A 24,430-nucleotide genomic window follows, 5' to 3' on the forward strand; every position below is an offset into this window, starting at 1 on the left:
GTCCTGGGGATCTTGTTAAAGTGCAAATTATGTTTGCCTTTCTCAGGGAAGTGGCCTGAGAGTCTGTATTTCTACCAAGGGGGCAGGTGTTGCTAATGTTGGTGGTTCCCAGGATACATTCTGAGTAGGGATGCTAGAGTATTTTTTTTTTTTTTTAATTGAAGGGTAGTTGACAACAGCATTGCATTACATTAGTTTCAGGTGTACAACACAGCGACTCAACATTTATATACATGATATTTCTAGGTACCAGGTATCACCATACCAAGTTGTTACAATATTTTGACTATATTCCTTATGCTATACATTACATCCCGGTTACTTATTTATTTTACAATTGGAAGTGTGATATATATATATATATATATATATATATATATATATATATATATATTGTGAGGGCATCTCTCATATTTATTGATCAAATAGTTGTTAACCACAACAAATCTCTGTATAGGGGGGTCAATACTCAATGCACAATCATTAATCCAGCCCAAGCCCAATTTTCGTCAGTCTCCAATCTTCTGATGCATAACGAACAAATTCTTACATGGAGTACAAATTCTTACATAGTGAATAAGTTACATGGTGAACAGTGCAAGGGCAGTCATCACAGAAGCTTTCGGTTTTGTTAATGCATTATGAACTATACACAGTCAGTTCAAATATGAATATTCATTTGATTTTTAAACCTGATTTATATGTGGATACCACATTTCTCTATTATTATTATTTTTAATAAAATGCTGAAGTGGTAGGTAGATACGAGATAAAGGTAGAAAACAGAGTTTAGTGTTGTAAGAGAGCAAATGTAGATGATCAGGTGTGTGCCTGTAGACTGTGTTAATCCGCGCTAGACGAGGGCAATAAACATCCATGTATGCAGAAGATTTCTCTCAGAACATGAGGGGGGAGGTTCTAAGCCTCACCTCTGCTGCTCCCCATTTTCTCACCAGATGGCCCCCTGCGACTGTGCCTGTCTTAGGTTGTTCCTCCCTTGAGGAATCTTACCCGTCTCTGGCTAACCAGTCATCTTCCGGGGCCATACAGGGAAATGTTAAGTTGGTAAGTGAGAGAGAAGCCTTATCGTTTGAAAAGGTTAGCTTTTTACTTCTTTGCATATTTATGCCCTGTGGCTTCTATGCCCAGCATTTGTCTTGAGGTGTCTTTACCACTTGGAAGAATTATGATACTCGGTAAATTCGACATGTGGCACGAGTTCTATTTAAAGGTTGTGATTAGGTAGGAAGAAGAAAAGCTACAGAAGTAGCAGGCAGAAGAAAACCTGGGAGGATTGATTATTTCTTTGACATATCTTCTTGTAGAGTAACTTCAGCATGGATAGGTTTTAAACGACTAATTAAATTGTGCACACACATTAACATAATAGGAATATAGTTACCTAACCAAAGCATACCTGTAATTACCGGGATGCTAGAGTATTTTAACAATCTGGATTGTGGAGTTGGGGAAGCAGGGGCAGGGAGTGTGGTGAAACAGGAAGAGAGAGAGATGACATTGTGAGACCTGGGATCAGATCCTGGCCATACACATCTATGCATCCTAGTTGAGGCAGAGCCCTTAATTTAGCTCAGATTTGAAAGGTAACAAAAGAATATACTTTAAAAAAGTGAGTTTAAAAAATTCCCATTTTAGAATATTTGGAAAATACAGAAAATTAAAAAGGAAGAAAAATGAATCATCCATCTTTCACCCTAAAGACAACCTGTGTTTGACCATTTTGGCCTATTTTCTCCCATTATTTTTCTATGGACAATGGTTTACTTTTTGTATGGTAGATCTATCTCTATCTGGCTATTTTTTTCATTTAGCATTACAATATAACCTTCACATGTTTTTATAAATTTGTATTTAATGATTGCCTAATAGTCCATTTTATGAATATAGTTCATAGTTCATATAAGTTACCTCTGTTGTTGGCTATTTAAATTGTTTCTAATATTCTAATATAAGCCCTTCTGTTTAGGTTCATTTCCTTAGGCTCTTACATTTAGCTAAGGCTTATGGAAAGTTTTTTAACAATAATAGTATCTCTTTCCGAAGTGAAAATCATCTGGAAAATTTATCTGCATAGGGACCCATTAATAGAAATTACCATGTCTGAGGAAAACATTCTTATTTCAGTGATGACAATAATAAGTATTATTATAGCGTGACCGTGTTGCCTGATTAATAGATCCTAGGTGCTATGCTATGTTTATCATCCTCATTTTACAGATGAAGAAAACTTGCTTGATATCATATAGCCAGCGGTCAACTGAGTTGGGGCTTTGAACCCAGTTAGTCTGAAGCCAAAGCCTGGGAGGCTCTTAAGCCATGTGGGCATCTCAAGATGTGGTCTTTGACCACCTGTGTCAGCACCATCTAAAAATGTGGATTCCTGGGTCTTGACAGGTCTCCCACATTAGAACTGTAGTGGAGCTAGGATTCTGCCTCCACAAGTTCTCCAGGCAATTATTTAATTTATTTGTTCAAATCATTTTTTTTGGTTTAAATTGTGAAATGTATCACACACATAAAACATTTTGTGAAACATATATGCATATTAAAAACAATAATAAAATAGACACCTGTGTACCCACCATGCAGGTTAGTATCCTGAACATTAGAAGCCTCTCCTGTGCCAGCTGATTGATAACACTCCTTCTGCATCAGGAAACCACTAGCCTAATTTTTGTGTTCATTCCCTTGATTTTCTTTATAGTTTTTCCATCCCTGAAAGTATCACTAAACAATATAGTTTGGTTTTGAAAAACAAGCCCAAACCTGGCCCTGTCAGGAAACAGCAGTGCATCAACTAATACATGAAGGCTCCCCGGAGGAGATAAAGTGAGTGGGGTCCACTAGGACAGTCTGGATCCAGTTTCCCTGAAAAGATCCCACCTGGGAGAATCAGTGGGCACAGTCTTGGGAAGATTACCCAACACAGTGGGGATAACTGGGCAGGGCTATTTTAACTTGGTCATCCAAGTTAAAAATATCTGGCAAAAATATGGTGGGGGGAAGGGCTGCTTTCTTTTTTCCCTTTTTTGTTCATTAGGACGTCTCTCAAGTTCTTAGAAGAAGGTTAGCATGGCACACTTCTCAGGGAGAAACGAGTATGTCCAGCTGATCCAGGCAATGTGTGCGGGGCTGTGTGAGCAGAAACCTCCTCAGCTCATGGTCATCAAAGGACAAATAAGTACCTGTCCCAGGCTCACTCAAGCAGTCTGTCCTCAAGGTCTGCACTATATGGTACAGATTGTCACTTTGTGCCAATCTTAACTGCCTGCGCTCTGTCGCACAGAGGTCATCCTGGGACTTCCCCTTACTGCTCTTCTGTTTGAACCTCCTGTTTCCTGGATGCCGTGACTTCCCCTTGGGAAATCCTTCTGTTTTTGTGCCACACATTCATCAGTAACTGTTAGAACAAGGGCATATGAGAGGCATATTTTTGAGTCCTTGCATACTTATAGATGGCTTTATTCCATGCTCCATTCCTGATTTTTTATCTGGGCTTAGAATTCTAAGTTGGAAATAATTTTCTTTCACAACATTGAAGAGATTGCTCCATCTCTGCTTGCTTTGAATGTTGCTGTAGAGATATCTATGATTCTTCTTTTTTTTTTATTAAGGTATCATTGATATACAATCTTAAGGTTTTACATGAGCAACATTGTGGTTACTACATTCACCCATATTGTCAAGCCCCCCCCACATACCCCATTACAGTCACTGTCCATCAGCATAGTAAGATGCTATAGAGTCACCACTTGTCTTCTCTGTGCTATACTGCCTTCCCTGTGACCACCCCCGCCACATTATGTGTGCTAATCATAATGCCCCTTAATCCCCTTCTCCTTCCTTTCCTACCCGCCCTCCCCACCTGCTTTCCCTTTGGTAACTGCTATTCCTTTCCTGGAGTCTGAGTCTGCTGCTGTTTTGCTCCTTCAGTTTTGCTTCGTTGTTATACTCCACAAATGAGTGAAATCATTTGGTACTTGTCTTTCTCAGCCTGGCTTATTTCACTTAGCATAATACCCTGTAGCTCCATCCATGTTGCAGCAAATGGTAGGATTTGTTTTCTTCTTATGGCTGAATAATATTCCACTGTGTATATGTACCACATCTTCTTTATGCATTCATCTATTGATGGACAAAAGTTGCTTCCATATCTTGACTATTATAAATAGTGTTGCAATAAACATAGGGGTGCATATATCTTTTTGAATTGGGGATCTTGTTTTCATCGGGTTAATTCCTAGGAGTGGGATTCCTGGGTCAAATGATATTTCTATTTTTTAGTTTTTGAGTAACCTCCATATTGCTTTCCATAATGGTTGAACTAATTTACATTCCCTCCAACAATGTAGAAGGGTTCCCCTTTCTCTTCATCCTCACCAGCATTTGTTGTTCCGTCTTTTGGATGTTGGCCATCCTCACTTGTGTGAAGTAATATCTCATTATGGTTTTAATTTGCATTTCCCTGATGATTAGCGATGTAGAGCATCTTATCATGTGCCTGTTGGCCATCTGAATTTCTTCTTTGAAGAAGTGTCTGTTCAGATACTTTGCCCATTTTTTAATTAGGTTATTTGCTTATTGGGTGTTGAGGTGTGTGAGCTCTTTATATATTTTGGGTGTTAACCCCTTATCAGATATGTCATTTATGAATATATTCTCCCATACTGTAGTATGCCTTTTTGTTCTACTGATGGCGTCCTTTGCTGTATACGAAGCTTTTTAGTTTGATGTAGTCCCATTTGTTCATTTTTGCTTTTGTTTCTCTTGTCCAAGGAGATGTATTCAGGAAAAAGTTCCTCATGTTTATATTCAAGAGATTTTTGCCTATGTTTTCTTCTAAGAGTTTTATGGTTTCATGACTTACATTCAGGTCTTTGATCCATTTTGAGTTTACTTTTGTGTATGGAGGTAGAGAGTAATCCAGTTTCATCTCTTACGTGTAGCTGTCCAGTTTTGACAACATCAGTTGTGGAAGAGGCTGTCATTTCCCCAGTGTATATCCATGGCTCCTTGATCATATATTAATTGGCCATATATGTGTGGGTTTATATCTGAACTCTATTCTATTCATTGATCTATGGGTCTGTTCTTGTGCCAGTAGCAAATTGTCTAGATCACTGTGGCTTTGTAGTAGAGCCTGAAGTTAGGGAGCATAATCCAGCTTTATTCTTCCTTGTCAGGATTGCTTTGGCTATTTGGGGTCTTTGGTGGCTCCATATGAATTTTAGAACTGTTTGTTCTAGTTTGTTGAAGAATGCTGTTGGCATTTTGGTAGGGATTGCATTGAATCAGTAGATTCCCTTAGGCAGGATGGCCATTTTGACAATATTAATTCTTCCTGTCCATGAGCATGGGATGTATTTCCATTTATTGATATCTTCTTTAATTTTTCTCAGGAGTGTCTTGTAGTTTTCAGAGTATAGGTCTTTTACTTCCTTGGTTAGATTTATTCCTAGGTATTTTATTCTTTTAGATGCAATTGTGAATGGAATTGTTTTCCTGATTTCTCTTTCTGCTAGTTCATCATTAGTATATAGGAATGCAACAGATTTCTGTGTATTGATTTTGTATCCTGCAACTTTGCTTAATTCAGGTATTAGTTCTAGTAGTTTTGGAGTGGATTCTTTAGTTTTTTTTATGTACAATATCATGTCATCTGCAAACAGTGATAGTTTAACTTCTTCCTTGCCAATCTGGATGCCTTTTATTTCTTTGTGTTGTCTGATTGCTGTGGCTAGGACCTCTAGTACTATGTTGAATAAAAGTGGAGAGAGTGGGAATCCTTGTCTTGTTCCTGATTTTAGAGGAAAAGCTTTCAGCCTATTGCCATTAAATATGATGTTGGCTGTGGGTTTGTCATATATGGCCTTCATTATGTTGAGGTACTTGCCCTCTATACCCATTTTGTTGAGAGTTTTTGTCATGAATGGATATTTAATTTTGTCAAATGCTTTTTCAGCATCTTTGGAGATGATCATGTAAGTTTTGTCCTTCTTTTTGTTGAGGTGGTGAATGATGTTGATGGATTTTTGAATGTTGTGCCATCCTTGCATCCCTGGAATGAATCCTACTTGATCATGATGAATGATCTTTTTGATGTATTTTGGAATTCGTTTTGCTAATGTTTTGTTGAGTATTTTTGCATCTGTGTTCATCAGGGATATTGGTCTGTAATTTATCTATGGTTACTCTTATTCCGGATCCCTTGAATGGGACTTGTTTTTGCTTTCCGGAACATTGCAGAATCTTATGTTTTTCTTTATGGTACTGAGATTTCACAAAGATGAGCTTTGGTGTGAAGGTTTTCATTTGTTGTGCCAGTTTGACTGGGCCCTTTCAGTCTGCAGCTCATGTTTTTCAGTTCAAGAATTACTTTGCTGATTTCCTCCTCTATACTTTCTTTGTTCTCCTTTTTGAAACTTCTCATTTGGATGTTGGACCTCTGCAATTCCCACTCTTCCAACACCAAATGCAATGGTGTATTTTTTCCCTACATATATGTATAACATTAATAATATTATACACAGCAGTAATAGTATAACTCCATTCAGGTTCCCAATTCCAATGTGTATAAATATGTGGGAGGGGAGTCTTCCCACACATACTTAACCAAACAATTCTTGAACACCAGCAGGGTTTTGGAGAAATCAACTCAATTCTGATGCTGTGTGCCTGGAGATGGCACCAGATTCCTAGGTTAAGGGCTCTGTCCTACAAGACTGCCCTCTACCCTCCACTCCAGATGCTGGTTGCAAGCCCCAGGCAGTTCCCTGTGCTTCTGACCTACCTGCTACAGATTGGAGGTTGCCATGACCTCCCCCTTAGGTTCAGTTAATTTGCTAGATCACCTTACAGAACTCAGGGAAACACTTATGTTTACCAGTTTAATAAAGGATACCTTAAGGGATGCAAGTTAACAGCCAGATGAAAAGAGAGATAGGGCCAGTCCCAAATAAAGGAGCTTCTATCCTTGTGGAGCCTGGGGTCTGGCTCGGTGGCACGCGGAGGTGTTCTGGTTTCCCATGTATAGAAGCTCTCTCCGACCAAGAAGCAGGATGCAACTGAGCAGAGCAGGCAGAGCAGACAGAGAGAACAAAAAGCTCTTCTCACGGGTTTTTGTGAGGGTTTCATTGCATAGTCATGAGGGACTAAATTATTGGCTATTGGTTGATAGAGCCTCCAGGCTTTGCGCTTGGGTGGGGGTCCGAAAGTCTCTCATTAATATGACAAAACACCTGTTTCGCCTTTAAGACTCTGCAGTGTTTTCATGAACCATGGATAAAGACCAGCTATAGCTGGGAAATATATATTTGGTCACATGAATGACCAGATATGTATTTTTTATGACTCATTATATGGCATTCTCCTAGACTATCATCTCTCTTTCTCTCTTCTCTTTTTAATAGACTTCATTCTTTTGAACAGGTTTAGGTTCACAGCAAAATGGAGTAGAAAGTACACAGAATTCCTATATACCCACCCACTCCTGAACCCACAGCTTCCCCGACTGTCAACACCCCACCTCAGAGTGGTGTCTTACAGCTGATGAACCTCCGCTGATGCTCTGTCATCACCCAAAGCCCGTAGTTTACGTAGGGGTCCCTCTTGATGGTGTACATTCTCCAGGTTTGGACAAATGTATCCACTATTACAGTGTCATTCAGAATACTTTTACTGCCCTAAAATTCCTCTGTGCTCTGCTGTTCATTTCTCCCCGACCCCCACCTCCAGTAAACACTGATCTTTTTACTGCCTCCATAGTTTTGCATTTTCTAGAATGTCACATTGTTGGAATCATACAGTATGCAGCCTTTTCAGATTGGCTTCTTTCACTTAGTACTAGGCATCTGAGGTTCCTCCATGTCTTTTTATGGTGTGAGAGCTCATTTCTTTTTAGTGCCATGTAATATTCCATTGTCTGAATGTACTGCAATTTATCCATTCACCCCTGGAAGGACATCTTGGTTGCTTCCAAGTTTTGGCAATTATGAAAAAAGATACTATAGACATCTGTGTGCAGGTTTTTGTGTGGACATAAATTTTCAACTTATTCGGATCGATGTGCTTGCTTAAAAATCTTTTCTCTCTTTTTAAAATCAATCTCTCTCATTTTTGCTCTATTTTTCTCAAAGATTTCCATAGCTTTGTCCTTGAACCTTTTTATTGTGTTTTAAATTTATCTTTTTTAATTTCTAAAAACTTCTTTTTATGTTGATTTGTTTTCTGACTATTCCTTTTTAATAGCATCCTGTTCACATTTCATGGAAGCCAAACTTTTCCCTCTCAGAGAATATTGTTGGTTAGGTTTTTCCCTCTTCTCTTCCTTGCATGGTCTTCAATTGCCCCACCTTGTTTTTTCCTTTGATTTTTTATGTCTTCAAGTCTTCCATTTCAGAGGCTTTCTCAGATGTCTTGTAAACCTCCAAGTGATTCTTAGGCACCTTAAAGTTTGAAAACCATTGCTAGAGTATCTCTTAATTTTTCTGAAACTTATCATCCCAACTGAGATTCTCATGGAGAAGAACTACACATATTTCAGATTTTTTTCCCCTGGAAGAATCAGAACTTTTCTCAGTTAAGACCTAGTACTTTTCCTGAATGAAATGCAATATGACAGTAGCCTTAGAAGTGGTTTCACAAATTATTCAGCTCCTCTAGTGTGTTGATTTGTGCCACCTTATATTCCCACACTTTTGCTAATGCTCCTGTTATTTCTGTTTAGGTTGGAGAGAAGCCTGGCACCGGCCCTTAGAAACCTGATGCTGACCTTGGCTGTCCTTACCTGCTGGGCAGATTTAAGTTGAGGCCAATGTCCTGGACCCAGAGCAGAAATTATAGCCCCCTGTGGAAGCATGCAGCAGGCTAGAAAGGGCCCTTTCCAAGGCCAAACCATCTCACCATTGTATTGCTGTTCTAAACAGGAAGATGTGTGTTTGTGTAGAAGTACTGGAGATATGAAAAGGAAAGCAGGGGCATAGGGTGTAGAACAGAGGGGGAAAATCAACTCATATTTAAAAGGGGCCATATTTTCTTTTCTAATAAAGATGTATTTTTATTTCAGTACTATGTAAATTTATATATCTTAATTTGAGTTTGATTAATCTCTACATCATTTGGTCATTCAAACATTTTTTACAGTTTCTATTGTCTGAGAATGGGGTAGGTATGCAAATATAAATAAGGGTGATTCCAAAAAGGGAAGGACGACTAGTAATAATAAGAACAGCAATGATTTCCAAGTGTTAGATCCTTGCTAAATCTGTCAAGTACTTTACATTTTCTCTTTGACGTCTCAAAGCACCTTAAGAGATAAGTCTTATTATAATTCTTCTAGTGTTCCTATACCTGAGAAAAAACACGATTTGGACAGTAAAGAAATTTGCCAAATGTCACACAGCTTCAGTGCAACACAGGTAATAAGTTTCACAGCGAGGATTCAAGGCCAGTCTGTTGATGACTGTGTGGTCCACAGTCTTGACCATAAAACCACATGGCCTACACAGTAGATATTCATTCACTTTTGAATCAGGTTTCTGCAGGACACTATTATTAACTTAGACCCACCAGCACCCAGATTTGGACACACAAACTATCCCACTAGAACCCCCTGTATCGGTTAGCTATTGGCAGAATAATGCTGTGTAACAAACTGCTCCTAAACTGAGTGGCTTAAAATAACAATCATTTAATCTCAAGGACTTACAGGTTGATGGGTGGCTCTGCTTCAGACTGTGGTAGGTAGAGGTCAGCTGAGCTGGGCTGGGCTGGTGTGAGTGGGTCTTTGGTAAGCTGCACATCTGTGTAGGCTTCCTTCTCGCTCATGTACTTTCCATGTGAGTTAATTCTAAGACTTAAAGAGATGGCAGCTATGGGGGAAGCCTTTTGTAGCAATGGCAGAAATGTGAGAGGGCACACCTCACTGCACAGACACATTGCACATCTTTGTTTGTTTCATGTCTGCTACCATCCCAGTGTCCAAAGTAAGTCTCTTGGTTATTCTCAAGGTCAAGGGGCAGGACTGCAAAGTCATATGGCAGACAGCATAGATATATGGTGGTGCTGGTGAAGAATTGATGTTAATAAATCAATCTATCATACCTGCCCAAACCTAACATGTGCCTATAAATTAATGTGTGTTTGTGTTCCCATGCAGCTTATAGAGTTACTTTTACAATAATTAGAAATGAATTATATGTACATTGTAAAAATACAGAGTTTATAGTCTAGTGGGAAAGGTAGACGATTAAAAAAAAAGAAAACTACTATAAGAAGGAGTGTTAAAATTTACTTAATTGACTCTGGGCCTAAAGAATGTGGACACTTAATTAACTGGGGACAGATTCATCATCTTTCTATAGCTTAAATAAAAGGTCTTCTCTTGTCCCTGAAGTTTCTGTAGCTCACAGATTTTGAAATCATCGTCTTATTCTTTAAAAGAGGGTCCAGTGTGATGATGTTGAGAGCTGGATGGTGTTAGCTTTATCACCGGTCCTTAAACATCTGTGGAATTTGAGAATTCCTTTTAAAAAGCGATGGGAAACCCACACAAATGAAAATATCAGTGTGTTAGGATGCTGTGCATGTGGGTGGTAGCATTCTTTATTCTTAAATGTCAAATTGGTAATGCAGCTTTCCTAGGCCTCAGGATCTGATCCGAGGACTTTCAGACCAATTAAGATCCTAGGAAAATAATCTGAGGCACTGTAGCACCATTTCTCTCCACCTCCCGTAGATTCCCGGGTACTCCTGGCCGCTTCTAGAATAGTTAACCTTTGTGGCCTTGAGTTTTTTACCCCCGATCCAGGTTGGCCCTCGTTCTGCTCTTTACTCTGCCACCTTGTGGACTTCTTGGGAACTGCGTCTTCTGCTGTGAGCCCGCTGACTCACCTAACTGATTTGACTGCTCTTTTCCAAGGAATAAGGGTGGGGGTAGAAGAGAATTCTTCTCCCCAGAGTGACACTCACAACAAAGAGACCTTGCTCTTTCAGTTTTCCCATAGTTCCCCTTTTGGGACAATATCCTCAGAGGCCCAGCTGAAGGGCATTTGAATGGCTGTACTAGTATCACACCTGAAAGGCCCTTGCCACTTGAGACCTTGAGCCAGCATCCCATATAGGCCTGTGACTTTCTCCTGTAGCACCTTTCCAGTCTTCTAGAGATTCCTTTTCTCTCTTTTTAAAATTATAATACAACCTTACTCAGCGCTTACAATTCAGTGGAAGAGACAGGTTTTAAAAAGTAAGCAAATAAAGAAAATATTTACACATTATGGTGAGCTTTGTGATGGAGAGTAAAGGTGGGGTGGGGGGCAGGGAGCCTTCATTAAGTAGGCTGGTAAAGACAGAATTGCTCGAGCAAGAGAAATTTCAAGTTGAAACATGAAGGATGAGAAGGATCCAGTCATTAAAAGAGGGAGGAAGAGCATGTACAAAGGTCCTGAGGTGGGGAAGAATTTGTTAAGTTGAGAATAACTGAGTGTGCCTAGATTGCAGTGAGCTGGAGGGGAGTGGTCTCTGTGGGACTGAAATAGCAGCAGTTACAGATAACACAGGATCCTGTAGTGCATGGCAAAGATTCTGATTTTATTTCTGTGTCTAGTGGGAAGACAAGGAAGGATACTTAAGCAGGGAGGTGATGAAGTCCAATTTCTGTTTTACAGTCCTATTTTAAGAAGATCATCATTGCTGCTGCATGGAGAATGGATTGAAGCAAACAGGGAACTTGAGAGAATAGTTGGGAGCTTGGTGCTAGAAGCTGGGTGAGAAGTAACAGTAACATAGACTCAGGTGGTAACAGCTGAGATGGAGGAATCTAGACCCAGGCTGTCTGATATGGTGGCCACCAGCCACATGTGGCTACCGAACACTTGAAACATATGAGTGTAAATACAAACCAGATTTTGAAGACTTGGTGCAAAAAAAAAAAGAGAGAATGTAAAATATTTCATTAATAATTTATCTTGATTACATCTTGAAGTAATATTATTTTGGATATTTCATGATAAACGAAATCTTTTTTCACAAAATGTGGCTACTATAAAAATTTATAGTTTTTGTAAACTATATAAAAATAGAAGGGTGTTAATAGTGACAGAGTGCATAAAACCAAGTATCTTATTCTGAGCAACCTTGCTAACAATGCATGATTGTTTTCCTTGTTGACGATCAGTTCAAACTATTTTTATACCAACAGAGTGGACAGAACATTTAGGTTTAATATCTGTTACACAACATTTAATATCAGTTCACAACAGTCATACAACATTAAACTTGGACAACTACAGATAGGATATTGTTTTCTTTTGTACTGGCAATGTGACCACAAAAACATCAGATAATTTCTCTGAATTGAGAATTTTACCCCAATAAATGCCACATGCCTGCAAGACATATTTTATAGTATAATAATTTCTTTGTGGAATATTTATACATGAGTTGAATTTAAAAGGACTTCACCCTTCCGAGATTTTTCTGCCTTTATCAGAATAACCTTCCAGTCTTACTAACAGCACATTGTTCAAGGCCCTTTTTGGGCATAATGGGAAGAGCATTAGGCTTTAAAGACAGAAGAATTTGGCTCTGCTTCAGCATCCCTAATGAGTGAACTTAGACATGATTCACCTTTCTCACCCCCCTTACTTATTGGTAAAAAGCAGATGGATAATGGTGCATAGTGCCAGCTGCTATGCAGTTCATACCTTATCCCTCATCCTAATCAAAGCCCACAACCTAGTTACTGCTGCTTCCATTGTGCAGGCAAGGAAGCAAATTCAGAAAGGGTGAGTGATTTACTGACGGCTACATGGCTAGAAAGAGGTGAAGCCTGTTTTTTTGAATTGGTCTTTCTGGCTTCAAAGTCAGCTGGAAAAAAAAATTCCCCTCATTATTCCCCTTGCTAATTTCCCTGTCAACCTATAACATTCTTGGGAAGGTCAAATTAGATTGGTGAATGGGCTCTGGAAAAATGTCATAAAAATATGCAAATGCAAGACATTATTACTTCTCAACAGAACAGTAGGAGCATAAAATGAAGCTACAGGTAAACACCAACACCAGCTACTGTAAGGGTGTGTCTATATCTGTTTAAGTGAAGTGAATCTCACATGTTGTTTTCTCAAATTCAGGCTCTGAAAGTCATATTTACAAAGGTATAATTTCCTCCCTCAAGAGGAAAATTTATAGGGGTCAGAGGAAAATATTTGAGTGGTCATTCTAAAAGCTCTGAGTCAGATGCGTTTAGCATTATATGGTAAGTGCTTTCAGCGGGAGCATAAACAAGCCTCAGGCCGGATGTGGCTTCCTCCAAGTAGGCCGGCTCATTCCTGGGGAGCTCATTCTGCAACCGGCTGGGAGAGGAACCGAAGGCAGGATGAAGAAATTATTCGTGCTCACACTCTCTCTCACCTTCCTGACTTTCTTCTCAGGTGAGCTTTAACTCTGGAAACAGCCTATTGCTATGCTGACTTCAGGAATAAGTCTATTTTATATTAAAAAATTTTTTTTTCATTTCAAATAATATGTAACATATAACATTTCAATTTTTTTTTCAGTCTTCTAGAATTGCTTTCATTAGGGATGAACTACTTAAAAAATATATTTGAATAATAATTCTCAAAAACATGGATAAATCTTCAACTATACCTTCTTTTACAGTTCATATGAGATCATCAGATTTTGATGGACTTTTATTTGATAATATCATTTAGCATTTGTGACAATGAAAACTTAATTTTACTCATGATATCATCTTTGAGGGACCATGTGTGATGACCAAGCTTAACATAATCTTGTCGCAACTTATCTCCTAATAACAGCCTTATTTTGATTTGTTGTATTGGGGATTTAAAATAAATCTCACCAAAGAGAAACCTAAGGGATGAGAAACACATTGACAAGAGAACTGAAGAAACATATGTTTTAAGAAATAAATTCGTTAAAGTAACACCCATGTTTAAAGGAACGGACCATTGTAATAGGGTAGCTCTGTTTCAGTTGTGCAGCTTTTGCTCCAAGTTAGCCATATTAGCGACAATTCAGAATTCCTCTCTGAGCCCTCTGGAATGCCATATCCTTTGGGACAGGTCCCTGTGAAAGCACTTTTGTGTTTTGACTGAAATTGAATTTGCAAATCCTCTGCCTTGGACTGTGAGATGGAGCATGGCCTCGTGTGCCCCAGAGGCCCTCAGGCCCCTCCCTGACTTTTCCAGGGGCCTCCCGGATGCTGCCCGAGAAGCAGGCCAAACAGCTCCTGAGGTCCCGGCGCCAGGACAGGCCCAGCAAACCTGGGTTCCCCGACGAGCCCAGGAGGGTGAGTGCTGCTGGCCTCTGGCTCTTGGAAGGGGTGCTTATTCCCCTCTGAAAGCTTGTTCACTGTGAAACCAAACCCAGGCTGGTCCCCGCCCAGCATGGACTGTGGCTTGAGGTTGTGTGGGGTCTCGGGTGTAAGGTCATCTCGACCTTTCACACCTTTTCTCCTCTGCGGGAGCCAGTTCCACTCACCTACTGTGCACACAGTATTAAAAATAGTAACAGTGGGGCTGATGGTGGGCGTCCCAGGATCCCGAGGAGCTGCTGGGTGTCATCCCTGAACAGGATGTGAGAGATCTCCCCTAGTTGGTGCCAACCCCAGGGCTTGTTCGCCCTCTTCCCTGGGCGCTGGGCAGCTGGGCCTGGATCCTGGGCCGGTGATGCTCTTTGGGTGGGTGGACTCTGCCTGCTGCCCGTGGGGTCCTGTCCCCACCCCATGCCTTTGGTTTGGACCTCTGGCTTCAGCCTGTAGGTTTATGGTGCCAGCTGCTTAGTCTTTCTGAACCAGAGCACCCTCCCCTGCCTTCCTGCTGTGACTTGGAGCGGGTGCCACCCTGGCCCTGGCCCATTTGGACCTGGCTTGTCTCCCTTGCCCTGTGGGGAAGTGCTGACATTCTTGGCATTTTTACCCCACCAGCGGCAAAGCTAGAATGGGAAGTTGTTTTTGTCGTCCAGGCTGGTCTCCCACCGGGGCCCATTTCATGTGCATCTTCTTCACTGCATCTCTGTGTTGAGGCCCAGAAGGATCTGCAGTAGAATTGGCCTTTGCTCCCTGAAAAATCATGTGAATACTTTGATTTGTATATTCAATAGCCTCTTAATAAGATGCAGTATCGTCCAGTGGTGAAGAATTCTGGCTCTGGGACAGACTGTCTGGGTTTGAATCTCCCCATTTTCTATGTAAATTTGGGGAAGTCTTCCCACACTTCTGTACCTTAGTACTCTCATCTATAAAATGGGGCTAACAACAAATACTATTATTTACATCACTATACTATTATTATTACAAATAATAATGTAAAATAATTACTTCATGAAGATAAAGGAATTCATACTAAGGCAATTAAAACTACTCTGCAAACAGTAACTATTCCTTTGAGTATTAAATACTGGGGACCAGGCAGGGTGCTGAGGCTGCAGAAAGAAGTCACTTGGTTTCTGCTCATAGCTGATAGCAGACATGGAAAAGTCAGCAAATGGCTATTACACAGAGTGGCTTAGAAAGGAATCAGGGACTTCAGGCTGTCAAGAGTGGACACGGCTTTGTTTTTGTTTTCTGGTAAAGAAATCAGATGTGGCTCAGGATATCTAAGTGCAGGGTGGGAGGAGATTGGGAGGCGGGCAAGTGGAAGATTAAGGGTTGGAGTACCTTGGACATTATCTTGTGTTCAGTGGAGGACAATTAAGGGACTTCTTCAAATTTTTCAAATGGGGGAGTGCAGACTGTGACTTTATACACATGGTTTGAGAAGCAATTAGAGAGAAGAGGCCCAGGATTGAAGTCTGGGGACACCAATGCGCAGAGGTGAGCAGAAGAGGAACCTGACGAGGCTGAGAAGGAATGTGGGGAGCTTTTTGGAGAGGTCAAGAGAGCATGGGGAGCAGGATGCCTGGCTCAAGGGTCCCTGGGGGGCTTAACTGGCCCCCCGTGCTTTTGGTGTGACGTCTAGAAGGTTCATTCCAGAGGGTCTTCCTCTGGGGCTCTGGAGAGTCAGGCGAAGTTCGGTTTGGAGAGCTCCGAAGAAGCTGCCCACATCCAGGTGCTCAGGAGACAGGTTCTACTGAATTCCAAAGTTGGCCGCTGGTGTTTTCTCTGCCAGCATCTGCCCCTGGCTCCTCTGAGCTCTGACTGTGGAACAGCAGCCTTGACAGAACTGAAGGCCTTTTTGGCATTGGGCAGCAGGTGGGCCTGGACCACTACATCATCACTACATCAAGGATAATGTTACAGTAGGTGGGTTTGGGCCATCGCAGCTCAGCTTCCTGCCTTCTGGCCCCCTCCCGTGCCAGCCTACACATGGCGCTTAACTTGCATCCCCAAACTCTGCTCAGTGTAGTTCTTCCCTGTGCAGAGCCCACTTCCAAGAACTCCGTCTGTTCCTTATTTCCTGGCTTCTGGTCGTCACCTGCCTACGTCAGTGACACCCTCTGCTTGCCTCCTACTTTGTGATTTTACTGAATCTGGCTCTTTTGGTTTTGTTCTGTCTTGGGTCATCTTTTCTAGGCTTGATCACCAACGACTCTTTCAACTGCCTTGAACCTGCCTGATGTAGTTTCTCTGTGATTCTCTCTTGCCTCTGAACCTACTGCTGACCTCACCAACCACTTCCCATCCTTCCTATGTCCAGCCCAGCCCTACAAGTCCCTCACTAAGACACTGACCTCCATGTCCAGGATCTTCAGCTACTCAACCAAGTTTGGAAAAGTGCCAGCATGACCTACAGTTGAGATGTGAGATAAATACGCAGGAAACTCTTTGATGGCTAGTCTGCATCGGTAGTTCTCATCCAGGGGTGATTTTCCTCCCTGATCTGCAGGGACATTTGTCAGTATCTGGAGACATTTTTGGCCATCACAGTTGGGGGAGTGCTTGCTCCTGGCATCTAGTGGGTTAAGGTCAGGAATGCTGCTAACATCCTAAGATGCACAGGGCGGCTCCACAACAAAACTGGTCTTGCCCTGAATGTCAGGAGTGCTGAGGGTGAGGAACCCTGGTTACACAATGCTGAGCAGCCTCTTTCTCTTTTACTCTGTCACTTCATGTATCTCTTGCACTATCTTCCCAATTATACCTACCCACACACAGCCCTAGCTGAATCACGTTGTTTCTGGTATCATATTTTTCTAGGAACATGTTTCTTAACCTTGGCTGCAAGCTGGAACCCACTGGGGAAGTTAAAAAACCGAATGCCTGGACCCCATTCCCAGAGGGGCAGCCCAGGGTGTGGCCCAGGCATTCAGTGAGTGTTAACGCCCCTTGGATGGTAGCAGCGTGCTGCTGAAGCTGAGAACCACCAGGCCAGGCCTCTGGGAGCGATCCACCATGTGTAAAACCAGCTCTGGCAGTCCAAGCTGGGAACACAAAAGCTAACAGCATGAAATGTTTAGCAAAGAGATAATGCTGAACTGACTGGTGCTGTGAGCAAATGTAATCGTTGTTCAGCCACAGTTCAGAAAAGGAGTGAGAGGGTCAGTGGTGCATGCAGAGAAGACTCCTGAGCGAGATGTGCACTTAAGTACCCTTTGCGTTGACCATGCGAGCCAACCAAGCACCGGCCCCTGAAGACACAAGATAAACTAGACTGTTCAGGGTGCCCGTGTCCTCTTGGTGGGGACAGACGGAGCCAGTGCTCCAGCCCCGTTCAGGTTCTCTAACAAGGTCATCTCAGAGGAGAGGGGTCCTAGCTCTCACTGGAAGGAGGAGGGAGGCTGGGAAGGCTTCCTTGAGGAGGTGTTCACTCAGCTAAGGCCTGAAGGATGAGGAGTTTTCAGGCAGTAAAAGGGGTGGAGGTTAGGAGGGAAGAATATTCCACCCAGTGCAATTCCAGTCCATATTCTGCCACTCACTAGTTGTGGACTTTGGGTTTTGAACTTAGGACGAGTCATTTCCATTTTCTGGAGTCCAGTGTTCACAGTAAAATGCAGAGTTTGGCCCAGAATGTGGCTGGAAGATGTATTCCAGGTCTCACACTCTCAGACTCTGGACAGATCTTCAGGGACAACACCGGCTTCCTGGTGCCAGTCTTGGACTGGAGCAGAGCCACGGCAGCAGGGCATGGACTTAGGGGAAAAGCAAGAGCAGTTTATTTAGAGGCCCCAGAGGGGTCTTGACAACATCAGGGCCTCCTCTCATGCTGGCCCTGCCGCTGCTGTACCCCACATCCCAGACTTACTATTTGACCCGTTCCCCCCTGGCTTGGGTCTCACTGTTGACTTTTCCTTTTTATGGATTTACTGAGAGCAAAATGAATAATATCAATCACCTGCCATGTAAAAAGAGGTGATTTACTCCTTTTTTTTTTTAGTTAAATTTTTTATTAAGGTATGATTGATATACACTCTTATGAAGGTTTCACATGAAAAAACAATCTGGTTACAACATTTACCCATATTATCAAGTCCCCACACATACCCCAATGCAGTCACTGTCCATCAGTGCAGCAAGATGCCACAGATCCACTATGTGCCTTCTCTGTGCTACCCTGTTTTCCCCGTGATCCCCCACACCATATGTACTAAACATAATACCCCTCAATACTCCTCTCCCTCCCACACCCCTCCCCTTTGGTAACCACTCATTCCTTCTTGGAGTCTCAGAGTCTGCTGCTATTTTGTTCCTTCAGTTTTGCTTCTTTGCTATACTCCACAAACGAGGGAAATCATTTGGCATTTGTCTTTGTCCACCTGGCTTATTTCACTGAGCATAATATCCTCCAGCTCCATCCATGTTGTTGCAAATGGTAGGATTTGTTTCTTTCTTATGACTGAATAGTATTCCATTGTGTATATGTACCACATCTTCTTTATCTGTTCATCTACTGATGGACACTTAGGTTGCTTCCATATCTTGGCTATTGTAAATAGTGCTGCGATAAACATAGTAGAGCTTTAAGTTGGGGAGCATAATCCCCCTGGCTTTATTCTTCCTTCTCAGGATTGCTTTGGCTATTCGGGGTCTTTTGTGGTTCCATATGAATTTTGCATTTCAGAAGTTGTATTCTTTGGGTAAATTCCAAGGAGTGGGATTCCCAGGTCAGATGGTATTTCTATTTTTAGTTTTTTGAGGAACCTCCATATTGCTTTCCACAGTGGTTGAACTAGCTTACATTCCCACCAGCAGTGTAGGAGGGTTCCCCTTTCTCCGCATCCTCGCCAGCATTTGTTGTTCTTAGTGTTTTCGATGCTGGCCATCCTTACTGGTGTGAGGTGACATCTCATTGTGGTTTTTTTTTTTTTTTTTTTTTTTTTTTGCATTTTATTTTATTTTATTTTATTTTTTATTTTTTATTTTTTTTAGATAATTATTTTTTATTGAAGGGTAGTTGACACACAGTATTACATTACATTAGTTTCAGGTGTACAACACAGTGATTCAACATTTATATACATGATAATTCTAAGTACCAGCTATCACCATACCAAGTTGTTACAATATTTTGACTATATTCCTTATGCTATACATTACATCCCGGTTGCTTATTTATTTTACAATTGGAAGTGTGTACTTTTTCTTGGTTGTTGTTGTTAGGGCATCTCTCATATTTATTGATCAAATGGTTGTTAACGACAATAAAATTCTGTATAGGGGAGTCAATGCTCAATGCACAATCATTAATCCACCCCAAGCCTAATTTTCGTCAGTCTCCAATCTTCTGAAGCATAACGAACAAGTTCTTACATGGAGAACAAATTCTTACATAGTGAATAAGTTACATGGTGAACAGTACAAGGGCAGTCATCACAGAAACTTTTGGTTTTGCTCATGCATTATGAACTATAAACAGTCAGTTCAAATATGAATACACATTTGATTTTTATACTTGATTTATATGTGGATACCACATTTCTCTCTTTATTATTTTTAATAAGATGCTGAAGTGGTAGGTAGATACAACATAAAGGTAGAAAACATAGTTTAGTGTTGTAAGAGAGCAAATGTAGATGATCAGGTGTGTGCCTGTAGACTATGTGTTAATCCAAGCTAGACAAGGGCAATAAAACATCCACATATGCAGAAGATTTCTCTCAGAACAGGGGGGGTGAGGTTCTAAGCCTCACCTCTGTTGATCCCCAATTTCTCACCTGATGACCCCCCTGCGACTGTGCCTGTCTTAGGTTGTTCCTCCCTTGAGGAATCTTACCCGTCTCTGGCTAACCAGTCATCTTCCGGGGCCATACAGGGAAATGTTAAGTTGGTAAGTGAGAGAGAAGCCTTATTGTTTGAAATGGTTAGCTTTTTATTTCTTTGCATATTTATGCCCTGTGGCTTCTATGCCCAGCATTTGTCTTGAGGTATCTTTACCACTTGGAGGAGTTATGATACTTGGTAAATTTGATATGAGGCACGAATTCTATTTAAGAATTCGTTGTAATTAGGAAGAAAGAAGAAAAGCTATAGAAGTAGCAGGCGGGAGAAAACATGGGAAGATTGATTATTTCTTTGATATATCTTCTTGTAGAGTAACTTCAGCATGTATAGGTTTTAAGCTACTACTTAAATTGCACACACACATTAACATAATAGGAGTATAGTTACATAACCAAAGCATACCTGTAATTACCAGCCATCTCCAGTGAAACCAAGAAAACCAGTTAGGCACCCTAGGCATTTGTGAAAACTTATCAATGATATGATGGTTATTATCTAACTGAATTTGAGTAGTTTGAGAAAAATCAGACAAATTAAAACAACCCATTCCTGGGCACTGTTCACATCCCATATGTTCTTTTAACAGTAAATAGTCTGTAGTTGTAAGATTTTGGAGCGCTACAATTTGCACTTCTCCTAATTCTTGGTTGAGTTCCAACAGTATAGATCCAGTCAAATTTGTTGTTTTACTGTATGCACAGGCCAGCTTAGATATCTCCTTCATTCCCATGGCAAGTCCAGGAGCTGGTGGGATGAGTGCATCTACAGCTGTAGCAGTGCGTGGATCTTTGTTGGGGTTTTTTGATGATCATCTTCTGGCATGAGTCTTCCCGAGAGTGCTGATGTTGGAAGTTCTCTTTCATATCGTTTCTTAGTTCATTTTCGGGGTAGCCAAATTAGGCTTTGATCCTCTGTATAAACACAAACAGACCCTTTGCCTACACTTTTATATGTCCTTTATATCATTGTGTAGAACTCATTAGAGGTCACCACATAGGAACTGCATTTTTTTTTTTAATCATTAATCTACACTTACATGACGAATACTTTGTTTACTAGGCTCTCCCCTATACCAGGTCCCCCCTATATACTCCTTTACAGTCACTGTCCATCAGCGTAGCAACCTGTTGTAGAATCACTACTTGTCTTCTCTGTGTTGTACAGCCCTCCCCTTTCTCCCACCCCGCTATGGATGCTAATCTTAATACCCTCCTACTTCTCCCCCCCTTATCCCTCCCTACCCACCCATCCTCCCCAGTCCCTTTCCCTTTGGTACCTGTTAGTCCATTCTTGAGTTCTGTGATTCTGCTGCTGTTTTGTTCCTTCAGTTTTTCCTGTGTTCTTATATTCCACAGATGAGTGAAATCATTTGGTATTTCTCTTTCTCTGCTTGGCTTGTTTCACTGAGCAAAATACCCTCCAGCTCCATCCATGTTGCTGCAAATGGTTGGATTTGCCCTTTTCTTATGGCTGAGTAGTATTCCATTGTGTATATTTACCACATCTTCTTTATCCATTCATCTATCGATGGACATTTAGGTTGCTTCCAATTCTTGGCTATTGTAAATAGTGCTGCGATAAACATAGGGGTGCACTGATCTTTCTCATACTTGATTGCTGCATTCTTAGGGTAAATTCCTAGGAGTGCAATTCCTGGGTCAAATGGTAAGTCTGTTTTGAGCATTTTGATGTACCTCCATACTGCTTTCCACAATGGTTGAACAAGTTTACATTCCCACCAGCAGTGTAGGAGGGTTCCCCTTTCTCCACAGCCTCGCCAACATTTGTTGTTGTTTGTCTTTTGGATGGCAGCCATCCTTACTGGTGTGAGGTGATACCTCATTGTAGTTTTAATTTGCATTTCTCTGATAATTAGCGATGTGGAGCATCTTTTCATGTGTCTGTTGGCCATCTGTATTTCTTTTTTGGAGAACCGTCTGTTCAGTTCCTTTGCCCATTTTTTAATTGGGTTATTTGTTTTTTGTTTGTTGAGGCGTGTGAGCTCTTTATATATTCTGGACGTCAAGCCTTTATCGGATGTGTCATTTTCAAAGATATTCTCCCATACTGTAGGGTTTCTTTTTGTTCTATTGATGGTGTCTTTTGCTGTACAGAAGCTTTTCAGCTTAATATAGTCCCACTTGTTCATTTTTGCTGTTGTTTTCCTTGCCCGGGGAGATATGTTCAAGAAGAGGTCACTCATGTTTATGTCTAAGAGGTTTGTGCCTATGTTTTCTTCCAAGAGTTTAATGGTTTCATGACTTACATTCAGGTCTTTGATCCATTTTGAGTTTACTTTTGTATATGGGGTTAGACGATGGTCCAGTTTCATTCTCCTACATGTAGCTGTCCAGTTTTGCCAGCACCATCTGTTGAAGAGACTGTCATTTCGCCATTGTATGTCCATGGCTCCTTTATCAAATATTAATTGACCATATATGTCTGAGTTAATGTCTGGATTCTCTAGTCTGTTCCATTGGTCTGTGGCTCTGTTCTTGTGCCAGTACCAAATTGTCTTGATTACTATGGCTTTATAATAGAGCTTGAAGTTGGGGAGTGAGATCCCCCCTACTTTATTCTTCTTTCTCAGGATTGCTTTGGCTATTCGGGGTCTTTGGTGGTTTCATTGTGGTTTTAATTTGCATTTCCCTGGTGATTAGTGATGTGGAGCATCTTTTCATGTGCCTGTTGGCCATCTGAATTTCTTCTTTGGAGAATTGTCTCTTCATATCCTCTTCCCATTTGTTAATTGGGTTATTTGCTTTTTGGGTGTTGAGGCGTGTGAGTTCTTTATATATTTGGGATGTTAATCCCTTGTTGAATATGTCATTTAGAAATATATTCTCCCATACTGTAGGAGGCCTTTTTGTCCTGCTGACAGTATCCTTTGCCATACAGAAACTTTTTAGTTTGATGTAGTCCCATGAGTTCATTTTTGCCTTTGTTTCCCTTGCTCGAGGAGATGCCTTCAGGAAGAAGTTGCTCATGCTTGTATTCAGGAGATTTTTGCCTATGTTGTCTTCTAAGAGTTTAATGGTTTCATGGCTTACATGCAGGTCTTTGAACCATTTCGAGTTTACTTTTGTGTATGGGGTTAAACAATAATCCAGTTTCATTCTCTTGCATGTAGGTGTCCAGTTTTGCCAACACCAGCTGTTGAAGAGGCTGTCATTTCCCCATTGTATGTCCATGGCTCCTTTATCATACCCTAATTGACCATATATGGTTAGGTTTATATCAGGGCTCTCTGGTCTGTCCCCTTGGTCTATGGGTCTGTTCTTGTGCCAGTACCAAATTGTCTTGATTACTGTGGCTTTGTAGTAGAGCTTGAAGTTGGGGAGCATAAGTCCCCCTGCTTTATTCTTCCTTCTCAGGATTGCTTTGGCTATTCGGGGTCTTTTGTGGTTTCATATGAATTTTAGAACAATTTTCTCCAGTTTGTTGAAGAATGCTGTTGGTATTTTGATAGGAATTGCATTGAATCTGTAGATTGCTTTAGGCAGGATGGCCATTTTGACAATATTAATTCTTCCTATCCATGAGCACAGGATGTGTTTCCATTTATTGGTGTCTTCTTTAATTTCTCTCATGAGCGTCTTATAGTTTTCAGAGTATAGGTCTTTCACTTCCTTGGTTGGATTTATTCCTAGGTATTTTATTATTTTTGATGCAGCTGTGAATTGAATTGTTTTCCTGATTTCTCTCTCTCCTAGTTCATTGTTAGTGTATAGGAATGCCATAGATTTCTGTGTATTAGTTTTGTATCCTGCATCTTTGCTGAATTCAGATATTAGATGTAATAGTTTTGGAATGGATTCTTTAGGGTTTTTTTATGTACAATCTCATGTCATCTGCAAACAGGGACAGTTTAACTTCTTCATTGCCAATCTGGATGCCTTTTATTTCTTTGTGTTGTCTGATTGCCGTGGCTAGGACCTCTAGTACTATGTTGAATAGAAGTGAGGAGAGTGGGCATCCTTGTCTTGTTCCTGATCTTAAAGGAAAAGCTTTCAGCTTCTTGCTGTTAAGCATAATGTTGGCTGTGGGTTTGTCATTGTCATATATGGCCTTTATTATGTTGAGGTACTTGCCCTCTATACCCATTTTTTTGAGAGTTTTTATCATGAATGGATGTTGAATTTTGTCAAATGCTTTTTCAGCATCTATGGAGATGTTCATGTGGTTTTTGTCCTTCTTTTTACTGATGTGGTGGATGATGTTGATGGATTT

At 41.0% G+C, this 24,430-nt stretch overlaps 1 protein-coding gene across 2 annotated transcripts in view; it reads left to right on the forward strand.

Annotated features, from left to right (window-relative positions):
• Window positions 1-11,504: 11,504 nt before the first annotated feature.
• Window positions 11,505-24,430, forward strand: part of C4H17orf67 (chromosome 4 C17orf67 homolog) — a 29,201-nt gene continuing 16,275 nt past the window's right edge. Inside the window, exons 1-3 of one of the 2 annotated variants that reach the window (XM_036879583.2) lie at window positions 11,506-11,783; window positions 13,335-13,448; window positions 14,232-14,332. In XM_036879583.2, the coding sequence (XP_036735478.2) occupies window positions 13,394-13,448; window positions 14,232-14,332 (156 nt within the window). In that variant the 5' untranslated portion in view covers window positions 11,506-11,783; window positions 13,335-13,393. Of the gene's footprint in view, window positions 13,449-14,231; window positions 14,333-24,430 lie in introns of both variants that reach the window. The other variant, XM_036879581.2, reaches the window with a different exon arrangement.

Source organism: Manis pentadactyla, chromosome 4, assembly GCF_030020395.1.
Source record: "Manis pentadactyla isolate mManPen7 chromosome 4, mManPen7.hap1, whole genome shotgun sequence".
Taxonomy (NCBI): domain Eukaryota; kingdom Metazoa; phylum Chordata; class Mammalia; order Pholidota; family Manidae; genus Manis; species Manis pentadactyla.